We start from the raw sequence: 14,092 nt of genomic DNA, 5'->3' as shown, positions 1-14,092 counted from the left end.
ATTTATGTTTTTGTTCAGGCAACTCGGTGTAACTGCCATCAAAAATCTAAAGAGGAAAAACGCACATATGCTGATAAATATACCCAAACACCCTGGAGAAGAATTCCTGTAAGTAACACATACTCTTATCCTCTTTTCTTGTCATTTACTATTTCAATGTTTTGTTCTACTCCTTTTACGCTAATAATTTTGAATCTGCTGTGGCTGTCAGTTTTTTTTTAAGGTAAGTGGATTTTTCTTGTTCTTAGGTGTTTCTGTGCTTTCTAAAGCTTCTCTTCTGTGTCTTATTTGAATGAATGTGCATTTAATAGCTTTTCCATTCTGCATACCGTAGGTCATTTTATTTGAGTGTCTAGTCTCTCTCTTATTGCATGTATTTATGAGAGTAGTAGTTCCCCATGCCCTACAAGAAAAAGAAGTCCAAAATGCAGTCTTCCCTCTTTAGCAGCATATGACTCTGAAAATATATTATGTAGCCTGTTCTTTTTATTTGTTGAGACTTTTCAAATATATTGTTATTATAATTACTCAAACAAATATTGAGGCTATTAGGAAGTATAAATGCATTAAGATACAGATAGTAAAGGTTATGTTTTGGGCATAGTTAGGGTAGGGAATGGCTTCTTCTAAACAGTAGAAAATAACCATGCATTCTGTGCTTCTTCATTGTTTTTCAAAAATACTACATCTCAAAACATGTTTAGTGTTAAAAATACACTTTCTGAACTCGCTCAGGATATGCCTGAGCCAGAGAGTCATCATGGCTATCAGTCATTGTTATCCTATTGTATGGTGCCAAGTAATAGGTATTTCATGGTAAAAGAATGCCTGATAAGCCAGCCTTGCTCTTCTTTTGCCTTATTTTAAGCAGTGGAATCCTCGTTAACACAAATGAACAGGGAATTATAATGGTTAGTGTAATCAACAATCTGCTTTTTTTAAACTTAGCTATAGGCCTTTAAAGTTTATACGATACTTATTTCTTTTCATCTAATAAGTAGTTATTTTTTGTATGCTCTGTATAAAGTACAAAGCTAATAATTAATTTGTTCAACAAAAGTTTGGTGAGCCCCTCCCATCTCAGTTATTAGCCTCTTGAAGTAGAAGTGGGGAATTGGGAAAGAAAATATACAGACAAATAAGGATTCTTCCATTAACAAGTGCTTATTAAAGGAACTGACGGTGTGATATAGTTAAAGTGTAGAAAGTGCTGTAAGGTTCAAAGGATTGGGAAAGTCTAGGTGGAGGAATCAAGCTTGGTGAAAAGGGTGAAGGTAGTGGTTGAATCATAGAAAGCAAAAGATGTCAGTAGACAGAGACGAGTTCCAGAATTGAGAATGAGAGACTATTCTACATCAGCACTCTTCCATAGAGTTTCCTTGAGGTCCAGTGCAGTAGCCACTAGCTACATGTGACTGTTGAATACTTGAAAATGTGGCTAGTGTGACTGCAGAAGATAACTGTAAATAATATTTAATTGTAATTAAATGTAAATAGCCACATATGGCTAGTGGATACCATATTGGACAAAGCATCTCTAGAGTTAATGATGAAGTAGACTTAGATGGATTATAGGAAAGCCACCTGGAACAATAAAGGGAAGTCAGTGAAGGCAATTTTTGGAAGAAATGAAGGAAAATAAAAAAGACAGAGTTCATATTTAGGTAGTGGAAAAAAAGAGAGAAAGAAGGTAAAAATGAGTTGTAGGAGAAGATGGTACCTTCAGAAGAAGAATGGATAAGTCAAATTCTGACCAAATGTTCTCATCTGAGGGACAGAATGCCCAGATAAAATAGTGAAATGGATAACATGGAAAGAAGAATAAAAACATGGAAGGTGCCTAATCATTCATACAAGAATACTTGAAGAGACTAGGCATATGCAGGAAAATGGTGATTATGTGAGAAATAAGGATTCACTTTAAATATATAAACTTATAAGACTATATTTTAAACATAGTATGACATTGTTGATCCATGTACAAGCATGTTCTTATAAATAATACTATCTTGGACTGAATTTTAAGTTTTTAAAATGTATTTCCAATATCATTTTTAAAGGATTTAACATCAGTATTTGAAGATTTGAATAGTTATTTTGCACATTAAGTAAATTGTAAATTTTCATGATAGGTACTTTTATAGAACATTTGTTTGAACATCTTAAATTAACTAGAGAAGACAAAATATCAGAATACATTTCTAGACTCACACCATCAAAGCTTATTATTTATGCCCTTGAATCTCAAAGAAGGGATTGCAAGATGGACCCAAAGGATTTACATAATGACCCAACCTGGATTACTCTGAAAATTGAGTGTAGGAATAAACAGTTTTATTGGTATCATTGGGAAAGCTGCCAATCAGTTAAAACTCAGATTGTGCACAATTTGACCTGATACTAGTTTCCTCTCATATTTTAAGAACTAACTCTTATTATATATAGCAAAGGAGTTAAGAAAGATGCTTTTATATAAAATTTAAATGCTCTGTTGGAATTAGTTTCTAGTACTGAATCACAGATTAATCCACTTTATAGCATATTTAATAGATATGAATAAAATTTATATAAATTCAAGAATTGGAATATCATCAGCATTATTTGCAATCCTTTGTGCTTAGAATTAGGTTCGCATGACTCAGATTTATTGGATCATACATATATTGCAAAATGTTACAGTCAACTATGTTCCTATTGTAACTATTTATAAAATAGAAAATATTGAATCAGAAAAATATATCACAGACATATCACACACAAAAAAATCAATTGTTTATAATTCCCAAAGGGGAAGGAATTTACTTAGTCCTACCAGTCATGATATATGTGCTAGCAAAGAACTTTGCTCCTTTTTTTCCCCTTGCCTGGGAGATAAGATGAAATGTTAAATATAAGGAACAATATAACCCAAAGATTTGTCTCAAGTACTCTTTCCTAAGTCCTTTTTCTTTTAGACCACATGCCTTTCTGATTTGGAAGTGGGCAGTATTATTGGTTAATTTTTATGTAAGATTAATAACCTGATTTTAAACTTAGATGTGCCATTTTCTCCCAATTAGAGAGTCGTTACATTACTATTTATATATATTTCCAAAGGGAATTAAGGGATTTATTTCTTTGCTAAGCTTTTTATTTATATTCACTATTACTTATATTTAAAATATGCCACTAGAAGTATTTTAAGTGAAATATCTATATCCTTTGGTGTATAAACATGTAATATTTAATGGTCATGCAATAATGTTTAATCAATATTAGACATTGAACGTTAAATATGACCTATGTTTCAGTGAGCTAAATGCTGATAGGAACCATCTTTGTACTGAGACATCACATTTTAGTAGGCATGTGAGTATGACAACACACCAAGAATTCTATTATATGTGTCTTTTACACTGTAGTTTATGAGCAATAGCACCTGAAACCAATAACTGAAAAATGGAATTGTTTTACAAGGCTAGGGACAAATGAAATATAGATATTAGAGCAGCTGAGTGATTTATCTGGTCATAAATTTAAGGGTATGTAAATTCGTATCCTCTAATACCAAATACCAGAACTGAAGTAAGCATTTTTGGAACTTTGTTTAAAATATCCACTGAAAGGGACTTCCCTGGTGGCACCATGGTTAAGAATCCGGCTGCCAATGCAGGGGACATGGGTTCGAGCCCTGGTCAGGGAAGATCCCACATGCCGTGGAGCAACTAAGCCCGTGTGCCACAATTACTGAGCCTGCATGCCACAACTACTGAAGCCCGCGCGCCTAGAGCCCGGGCTCTGCAACAAGAGAAGCCACCGCAATGAGAAGCCCATGCACCACAATGAAGAGTAGCCCCCGCTCGCCGCAACTAGAGAAAGCCCTCATGCAGCAACAAAGACCCAACGCAGCCAAAAATAAATAAATAATAAATAAGTTTTTTAAAAATAATAAAATAAATAAAATGTCCACTGAAAGAAACAAAGTTTGTGTGCACAGTAGTTAGAAAACAAAGGACAGCACCAAAGTTTTCCACTGCTGGTATCCATTTCATGTGTGTAATGTAGGGTTTAACTTACTGACTTAACACAGTGAGGGTGTAGGCAGGACATAGAGAGATTTTACTCTTAGAATTTAATGTTAGATAGCAATCAGTGAGAAATGGATGATCCTGTTAGGTTTCCAAGAAGCAGCATGATCAAATTAGTCTTTTAGAAGAAATTAATCAGCTTCCATAAGAGGTAATAAAAGTTGCTCCTCTTTTAGTTTATGCTAGCAGAGTGCTAACTTATTAGGCCTTTATTTGTTGGAGCATTCTAACTTCTGTTGTTCTTAGGTAATTACAAAAACATTTTTACAGATGTTTTAGAAAATTACTATTGTTTAAATGTCAGATGTAACTAAAATTTTTTCCTAGAGAATGTCTCTTTAGTATTATTCTCAGAGGGTTCTTTCAAAAAGTTACATTGATATTCCTGATATAGCAGAAAATAATACCATTACTCTTACCTAGTCCTAAAATTTCTAAGCAAATATAGCTATCCTGATCATTCAGAGCAGTGAAGTGTCAATGTACCTTCAGCCAAAGCCCACCAGGAATATATCTGTAAAACAAGTTGGGTGGATTACTTGTTGCAGCCAGGGAGAACACACATCGTGAAAAATGATATCAAGATTGTATCAGAAAGAACCTTTTATAGGATTTGAGCTTTTCTTGGATGATTTGAGGGAGGGTCTAAGGAATCGGGTTTGCTCAGATTGGATACTATCAGAAGATAGAAAAGTCTAGAGTACTTTCTGGATGGCACAGTGTGACCTTACCTTTATCTGTACTTAGGCAAAATTATGAAGTGACCTTATTTTGTTTCATGTTACCATGGTCTCAGAGTAACCATGGTATTCTGTGAGATTGTTTATGAGATCACTGGGCACTAGGGGCTGCTTGTCATCTTTCACAGAAGGAATACCTGGGCATGGATTAAATAAAAATTTACCAACCAGATGAAATTTCTTTTACGATTGTAACTGTAACATTTGGATTGTTACCTCTCTGTTTTTTTAAATCATTTACTATGCTTTGCCATGTTTTAGTGTAGTTATTGGTGGTGGTAGTAGTAATGATTACATAAGAATTATTATGAGGAAAGAGAAGTTTGGAGAGTTAGAGTTGGATCACATTACGGAGAGACTTAGATGTTAGACTGAGAACTTTCAACTTAATTCTGTAGCCAGAAGGTTCTAGCAGGGGCCAGACTTAACTGTATTTTGTTACAGGGAGAGTAATGTGAGAGGAGAAACTGTGATTGTCATGAGGCAGGGGTTGTGTCTCATTCCTTCATCTGTGCTTACTGGCTTAGCACAGGGCCCAGTAGGATTGAATCAGTTCCAGTGAGAACACAGTGAAGGCAGGGAAAACTACTTAGAAGATTATTATAATAGCCCAGGAGATGAGGCTAACCTATGATTTTTGATCTCTCATGGAGATGGAGAGAAAATCCCTGAGGCAGAATCTGTTGTCTTGAAAAGTGATTAGATGAAAAGGTGTGATGAATGGGAAGAAGATGGATGTAAGTTATCAAATGTGGATGACTGGGAAGATGACATGTCAGTTAAGAAAATAGGAGAACCAAGAGAAGGGATTTTATTTGGTAAGAAAACTGCTAAAGGTTTTAAATATATATTTTAATCACTTGAGATTGAGATTCTGGCAGGACAGAAGGGTAGAGGAGTTTGAATATGTAGGATTGGAACTTGAAAAGTGCCAGAGAAGTTAGATATAGATGTAGATTCAAAGTGGGGCAGTGGGAGGTGGGAATGAGTTTATGGAAGACAGAAATCTCTAGTAAAGAGTTTCATCCACTAAGGAAGCTCAGTGCTACAGTGCCAACTGCCACAGACCCCTTTCGGAGCAAATAAGACCATTCCAGGAGGCTTCCTAAGCTCTCCCAGAAGAGGGAGACACAAGCAAACTAATCTTCCTGAATCAGGAAAAGTTTTATCTCTTCAGTGCTAAGATTAAAAATTCTCCATCCTCTAAGCTCAGGTGGTAACTCTCATCTGCTCTCATCCCTTGCTTTAAGAAAAAGCAGCTGCTGAGGGAAGAGCTGCATGTGTTCTGAAGAACTCGGTTCACTGTTCTTTATCTTATCCCACAAGGTTTGAGTTCACAGAAAGATGTTTTTACTTGGTCTCCCTAGGCTTTATCTTGAGAGAAATGAAATTTCCTCTAAAACCCTGAATCCAGATACTCTTGTTTTTTAATGTTTTCGTATTCTTTTATTTTGTTCTTGTTTGTGTGCATATGTATGTATTTTGTCCCACCGATTTAAAGTGTAACTAGAATGTTATGCATATGGTTAAACTATATGTCAGATATCCTATGTTTTCCTACAAGTAGATTTTTTTTCCCCTTGGATGTGATATATTCATATGCATTCCTACTGCTTTTTGTTTTTATATACAACCATTGTGATTTCTCCAGCAGAAAGCGTCTCATATCTTCATCTTAAAAGTCAGCAGAAGATTTAAAGTAGACTCAGTTGAGCAAAAGGCCCTTTCCTGGGCAGATCTTAGGGATCTTCACAGCATCAACTAGGAAAGAATTATGCACTTTCCTGCCCTCTAATTAGTGCTCCAATATAAATGTAATGTGAGCTACATATATAATATAAATGCTTTAGTATCCAAATTAAAGCAAGAAGAAACATGCAAAATTAATTTTAATAAAATACTCTATTTAACCCAGTAGTACCATTTGAACATGTAATCAATATAAAGAAGATATTGAGATACGTTACATTCTAGTTTTTGTTTTCATATGAAGTCTTTGACATCTTGTGTGTATTTTACATTTATACCACATTTCGATTGAGACTATCTGCTTAACCCCATGTAGCTGCTAGCAACCATATTGGATAGTGCAGCTCTGAATGGAGGTCACTGGGTTTGGCTTTAAACCTGAACTATGTAGCAGGAATTAACCAAAAAATAACACAAAATAGAAAATTCCTTCAGGTTTTAAACCATGGGTCCATTTATTCATTCATTCATTGAACTTTGACTAGTTTTTTCTATATTTCAATCCCAGTACTAAGGGCTTTGGATACTAAATAAAAGACATTGCTTGATTCTTAGTTTATGGTACTCATGGACAGACAGCAAAGTGTAAATCAGATGATAGGACAGTGAGGCCTTGTTTCTGGACCAGAGGATGGTGGACATGTCTTCCAGTTACGGGGACTAGACCATCTGGCTCTCAAATCTATCTTCACATGGCCGTGACTTCCAGCAATCTTCAGTTCAGGAGTGTAGTGTATTCCAGCACTCACTGCTGGAAGAGATCTATCCGTCTGGGAAATTTTTCTTTCTTCGTTAATACTGTCTTTTTGCTCAAAATCATGTTTCCCATCCTTTCCTTAGATCTTATAAATCATACATCTTCCTAGTTTCGAAGTTAGGGTCTTCCGTACAAGTTCCCTTCTTTGTAGAAACACTTCCAGTAGACATGGAATCATGGAGAGCCAGCACATGCTGTTTCTTAGCGCTGCTGCTTGCTGTTGCTCACATGTCTGCTGTCTCTGAACTTGCCTGGTGTCAAGGTTTAGTTAGTCATGTTTTATAGTTGTTTCAGTTTTTTTTTTACTATTGAAAGGAATATATAATCATCTTTTTATTATCAGGGAAATTACCTTTAGTTTATAGAGATGAGAAGGTCGTTAAACATGTTTTCCTTCTCTCCCCAAGAAAATATGATCCTACCAATATAATTAGCGTTTCAAATAATTTTCCTCAGTATCACTCTAATGTGCATTGTTTTTACTCCTCTGTTTGTGTTGTTACTTTTTATTTTAAATTCTTGTAGATTCATAGGAAGTTGCAAAAATAGATCCCTTATTTCACCCAATATCCCACAACAGTTACATTTTATATAGCTGTAGTACAGTGTCAAAACCGAAATTGACTTTAGAGAATGCATAGTTCTGTGCCATTTTATCACTTGTGTAGATTCCTGCAACAACTACCATATTTAAAACACAGAATTATTGCACCACTACAAAGTTCTCTCTTCTGCGCTGCCTTTTAATAGTCACAACCACTTCTTCCCTTACCATTCCTAACCCCTGACAACCACTAATGTCTTCCATATCTAAATATTGTCATTTCAAGAATTTTATATAAATGGTGTTATACAGTGTGTGAGCTTTTGAGATTGGCTTTTTTTCACCCAGCATAATACCCTGGAGATCCATCCAAGTGGTTGTGTCTATCAGTAATTTGTTCCTCTTTACTGCCGAGTAGTAGACCATAATATTGGATGTTCCACGGTTTTTTTAACCACTTGTGTCTATAATAGATAGACATGTTGGTAGTTTCCAGTTTTTGGCTATTAAAGATAAAGCTGTTATAAATATTTGTGTAGATGTAAATTTTCATTTCTCTAGGATAAATGCCCAGTAGTGCGATTTCTGGGTAATATTGTAACTGTACGTTTAGTTTTCAGAGAAACTGGCAAACTGTCAGAGTGGCTGTGCTATTTTAGATTCTCATCAGCATTGTATGAGTGATGCAGTTTCTCTGCATCCTCACTAGCGCTTAGTGTTGTCATTATTATTTTTTAAATTTTAGCCATTCTGGTAGGTGTGTAGTTGATATCTCATTGATTTGTTTGTCTTGGGGGAGTAAAGAATGGGTATCATTGTATTTGTTTTTTAAGATTTTTAGGTGCTTGCAGTGTGTGTCCAGGCCTGTCAAATGTTATATCTTCATCTCTAGGTAAACACAATAACTTAATTTAATTCAGTTTGAATCAGTAAACAGAGTCTCCCGTTTGTTGGGGACGGTTAGGCAGGGAATGTGGGACATTTAACATCTTTTAAACTCCTGACAGGTTCTAGGTATTTTTACAGATACTTTCACTTAAATTATTTTAAAGAACTAATGATTTATCATGAGAGACAATTTAATACAGTTGATTGTTTTAAGTGCCGTATAAATAGAGTTATAAAATTAAAGGATAACAGCGACTCTGGAGTTGGGGGTGTGTGAGCCAACTGAATTACAACTAAAAGTGAGACGTTTCTTAGAGATGAACCATTCTATCTTAGTTCATTCAGGCACCTATAACAATACCACAGACTGGCTTATAAACAATAGAAATTTATTTCTTACAGTTCTGGAGGCGGCAAATTCCAAGATCAAGGCACCAGCCTGCTTCCTGGTTTATAAACAGCCGTCTTTTCCCTGTGTCCTCAACATGGTGGAAGGGGTGAGGGGGCTTTCTGGGATTTCTTTCACAAGGCACTAATCCTATTCGTGAGGGCTCCACCCTCATGAGCTAATCACTACCCAAAGGCCCACCTCCAAACCATCACACTGGGGCAGTAGGTTTCAACATATGAAACTTGGGGGCGGGAGCACAAATGACTTAGTCTGTAGCACATTCCAATCCTGCATCTTACAAATGAAGAGACTGAGACTCAGAGAAGATCAGTGGCTTTCTCAAGGTTATAGGCTCTTAGAAGATCCAAGGAAAAACACAGTTCCCTGATTCCCAGTGGGTACTATTTCCATAAACCCTCAGGGAGACGTTATTTCTTTGAGAAGGAATCTCTGACTGCTGGTTTAGTTTATTTACAAAATCCCTATCTGAAAGTTTCTTTACCCAGTGCAGTGAGTAGAAGCTGGTCCTGCCTGGTGAAACCCATAGGGAGAAAAGTACATGCCCCTTCTTGGCTGAGGACTTGCTTTGTGTAAAGGTTTTGGACCAAAACATCTCTGAAACAGCAAAATCGAGTTGTATCAGGTAATATCTATGGAGAGCACCTGGTGTCATCACCCTATTAAATATTTCCTAATCACCCATGGCTAAATTAGTGGAGAAGTTACAATAATTTCAAAAGACAAGATCTTTATTTACTAGGATACTCTAAAGATCATTAATTTTATTTAATTTCTTGTAGCTATTTGTTTCCTTAATCAACATAGAAAATGGATCTTTTTTTGGTTTTTGTTTTGTAGTGAGCAATGTAGGATTATTCTTAAATTTAAATGTGTCTGATTATACTGAACCTGAGACAAGGAATGTTGATACAGGAGTGGACATAAGTTTTTTATTTGGATCAGTGTTCCCGAAATATCTAAACATCAGTAAAATACATTAGTAATCTTCTAGTACATCATTTCTATATCAGATTAATTGCTGTGAAAAATTATGCATACTTTATTTTGCAAATTGAGCTGGGTGTGATGATGATTTACAAGCTCATTTTTCTTGATGCTATCATGAGTGTTTCTATAGTTTTATGTGTGGATATGTCTCATCAGTGAGGAGGCTAGGAAGAGAGAGACATGAGACCCAATCTGATTCTATTTGTGTGAACAAATTCTCTCTTGAAGACCCAGTTTCACCTGGAATGTGAGGAAATAGAAGTAAATGACATTTCTGTTGTTTTCCAGTTCTGATAATCTGATCAAAATAAGTAAAGCTAAGAAGCCACAAGTTAATAAAATTAAAAAGTTTGCATGTGTAACCTGTGGCCTGTATGTCACATTCTTGATATAGTACTCACTCTTACAACATCCTAAGTCTTTTGAATGCTGTGTTGGTTCTGCTATCTTCAGCTAATGTTCTTTATTTTAGCTGCTAATCCTTTGAAAACCTATGAGTTAAAAAGAAAAAAATTTTGTATGATAATTTTTTAATGCCTAATTTCTTATTGATGCAGTTTCTGTGTGTTTAACTCTTAAAGTCTATCTCCCCTTTTAAATGCTTTCATTTTTTGCAAAAAAACTGGAATCTGCTACTTTAAAAAGAGATACATGATGATAAATGTAATTGTATGCCAGAAAAAATATATTATTTCATATGCATTAACTACAAATATTAGAGGAAAATAATTTTTTTCTTAACATATGAAAAATAACTAGTTTTGGATTATGATGTATTTTTAGTAATTTGGGCTGCCTGTATTTAAAAAAATGAAATCTGTCTTCTCATTAACACTGTTATTTTTTTTAAAAGTATGACTGTGGTTTCTCTATTTTTTGGTTCCCTTTTTTATTATACCTCCCTACCCCCATCTCTCTCTGCACAGGGTGGGTATTCTGCCCCCTCCTTCTCTCCTTGGCAGGGCTCCTTCCAAGGCATCCCACGGACTGTTCCACCGCACCGCAGACAGAGTGAGTCTGTGTCTCTCACTCCTATCCTGCTCTGGCTTCCCATTCATGGTATTCCCCTTCTGCATGACTATCCCTCCCCAGCACCTCCTCTCCCTCCAGAGTGACCTGCAGGCACACGCTAAACCAGCACTCCCTGGGCTCTCCTCTCTTAATTAATACTTCCTTTGACTGCATGTAAATAGACTTTTCTCCTTAGAGCCTTAGGAAAGCTGTCTGAAGTTAATGTCATTCTAATGCCGTTTAAACCTATTGCCAGTGACCCTATACCTACTGACATGCATCTGTCTTTAATATATTTTCTATTTTCATGACCTTGAGATATATGAATAAAAATTTTTTAAATCTAGTCATGTTAAAAATGTATACACTATCTGCAGTAGTATAATGGACAGATGCATATTGTTTAGGGAGCAGGCTTACTAGACCATTGCACATTTCTTTAAATATTTTCTAATCAAAAGGTGTTGATTGTGTTTCACTGTCATCTAATACAAAAATCTTTTAAATCATTTTTAAGAGTGTTTTTTAATAACTAATATGTCTTTGTAATTTATCAGCTGCTTTACAGTACAGAAGAAATGGCTTTTGAATATGCATGGTTTACTAACATTTCTAATGATTTAGTAATTGTTTGACTTAAAAAAAATCTTTGTTTACATTAAATCTGCTTTCCAAAACAGCGTTTATTATTTTGTATTATGTACTTAAGTATATAACTGGTAAGTTGGTTATATTTTATCTTTTTTGAAAAGTCACCCAAAAAAAGCTAATGTTAATGAAAAAGATATAAATGTTGTCAGAGTCACTTTTATGCCTTCTCCATAGATTTGCCCTGATTTGTGATTCATATCAATTTTTTCATAAATTATTCTTAACAAAGTCATGTGAAGTATCAAAGGTCCAAAAGGGGGAAATTTTAAGCAGTTAAAATTTTAAAATGTGATTTATTCAAATAAAACTTTATTTCTTGAATTAGTCAATTATAAAGTATCAACATGAATTTGAGACAAGGTTTGAAGTTTATTTTTTGACCATTATGCCTTTCCTTCCCTTTTGCACTTTTTAAAGAACAATGGAATAGAATTTGCATAGGCTTTTATATCAAGTTTATTTACTAGCAAGTTAATTTGTTGGGTGAAAGCGTTCCTCCCTTTTCCTCCTTTCCCATCTCCTACCACCTTTGTAAATCCTCCTTTTTACTTCCTTTGCTTCAATTAGGTTGCTTTCTTCTCTATTTGAAGATGGCTAGCACATAAAGAATTATACTAAATTGCTAGTGAACTAATCTGAATTTCAAAGGGCAATTACAACAAATGATAATGTATTCTTAAACTGTAGCCAGTATACTGCATGGTTGACAGATTTACCTCAGATTGAGGTAAATTACGCACCTACCTTAACTTTTCTGAAGCCCCCTTATAGTCCCTGTTCTTTTTCTCCACTGTTCTTCTCCCCTATTCTCCTTCTCAGCTACATGTAATATGGAATTGGAGTTTAAGGTTAATTATTCAGTATTACAAATAGTTTAGATTTATTTTTAAAACATGTTTCCCAGAAGCACCCATTTCACTAGTTTCTCATTAGTATAGCTTTAGAAATTACTTATCCCTCACCTGAATCGTTGGCTCTCCATTTCCAAATGCTTCTTTCTCCTTTGGGTTCAGAGGTATTTTTTTCATTTCTGACTATGAAGCAGCACCGTCTGTCCTTCAGCACTATATCAAGAACTGTCTTTCTAGCTTTTCTAGATCAAACCTGCTTTCTCTGCATCTCCAAGTTAGCAAAAAGAAAGTTTGGTTCACCAGAGTTTGGATGTGTTGGCCACCTAGGAGAAGGTATATACATTGGAGTCTTTTCCTGGGTAAGTTCTCATGGCTTATGCAGCTAAGAGAACTGGCCCTGAGACTTGATCATTGAGACTTGTAGAACTCTGTTTGTGGAAAGTGCTAACTAGAGGACTTATTCACAGCTTTTTTTTTTTTTTTTTTTTGCGGTACGTGGGCCTCTCACTGTTGTGGCCTCTCCCGTTGCAGAGCACAGGCTCCGGACGTGCAGGCTCAGCAGCATGGCTCACGGGCCTAGCCGCTCTGCGGCATGTGGGATCTTCCCGGACCGGGGCACGAACCCGCATCCCCTGCATTGGCAGGCTGACTCTCAACCACTGCGCCACCAGGGAAGCCCTGTTCACAGCTTTTTGACAGCTCTTATTGAGCTTTGAAGGTTCCTTTAAAGGAAATATGTTTAAACTACTACACTTTTAAATTTACCCTGAGAACGCCTGACGGAGTATAAAAAAATAATATAAAAGAGTGTAAAATAATAATGATTATTATTTTATAATGATAAAATATAGAGAAGGAGAAGGATATGAAATTATGGGAGTAAATCCAGTAGTTTTTCAGAGAGTTTTGGAATAGGTGTCCCCATTTCCTGCACTAAACTGCTATGTATTCAGTGAAATAATATTTGTCTCCACATTTAGTCAGTTTGTGATTTCTAGTGCTGATTTTAATTTTTGAGAGGTTAATTCTGTAAGTGATGGTATGTAGTTGAGAGAGTTCTCCTACATTATCGTGTTTCAATAATAAGTTCCTTCTGATGCCCTCTTGAACATCAACTTAAGCGAACTGCCTTTTTTTGTAAATGCAGAAGCCAGGTAAGCTTGGCTATTAGTCTTCAGTAAGGTAGTCTGTTTTTGGTTTTGTTTTTTAAAATGTGTAAGAGTAGTGGACCTAATAAAACAGGCATAAAGAGATAGCCTGTTGTAGATATTGCAGAGAGTGAAATAACTAATGTTTACAGGGACTGTTTAGCTCTGGTAACTCCAGAAAGCTGCAGTGGCCAAGGATGTTCTTGGTGAATTTAAGAATAACTCTAAAAAAATGGAGATAAAAGGAAAATCCTGGTCTTTTTTTTTTTTTTTTTTTTTTTTTTTTA

The 14,092-nt window shown here is 35.5% G+C and overlaps 1 protein-coding gene across 3 annotated transcripts in view; it reads left to right on the top strand.

Moving 5' to 3' along the window:
• The window catches only part of CCSER2 (coiled-coil serine rich protein 2), a 162,448-nt gene that overhangs the window by 134,301 nt on the left and 14,055 nt on the right, over nt 1-14,092 (top strand). For 2 of the 3 annotated variants that reach the window (XM_060034671.1, XM_060034675.1), the window contains one exon: nt 19-108. In XM_060034671.1, the coding sequence (XP_059890654.1) occupies nt 19-108 (90 nt within the window). Of the gene's footprint in view, nt 1-18; nt 109-11,070; nt 11,156-14,092 lie in introns of all 3 variants that reach the window. The other variant, XM_060034672.1, reaches the window with a different exon arrangement.

The sequence above is a fragment of the Delphinus delphis genome, chromosome 16, assembly GCF_949987515.2.
Source record: "Delphinus delphis chromosome 16, mDelDel1.2, whole genome shotgun sequence".
NCBI classification, from domain to species: Eukaryota; Metazoa; Chordata; class Mammalia; order Artiodactyla; family Delphinidae; genus Delphinus; species Delphinus delphis.
The sequence above is the reverse complement of the archived record's forward strand: the minus strand, read 5'-3'. Positions and strand labels throughout refer to the sequence as shown.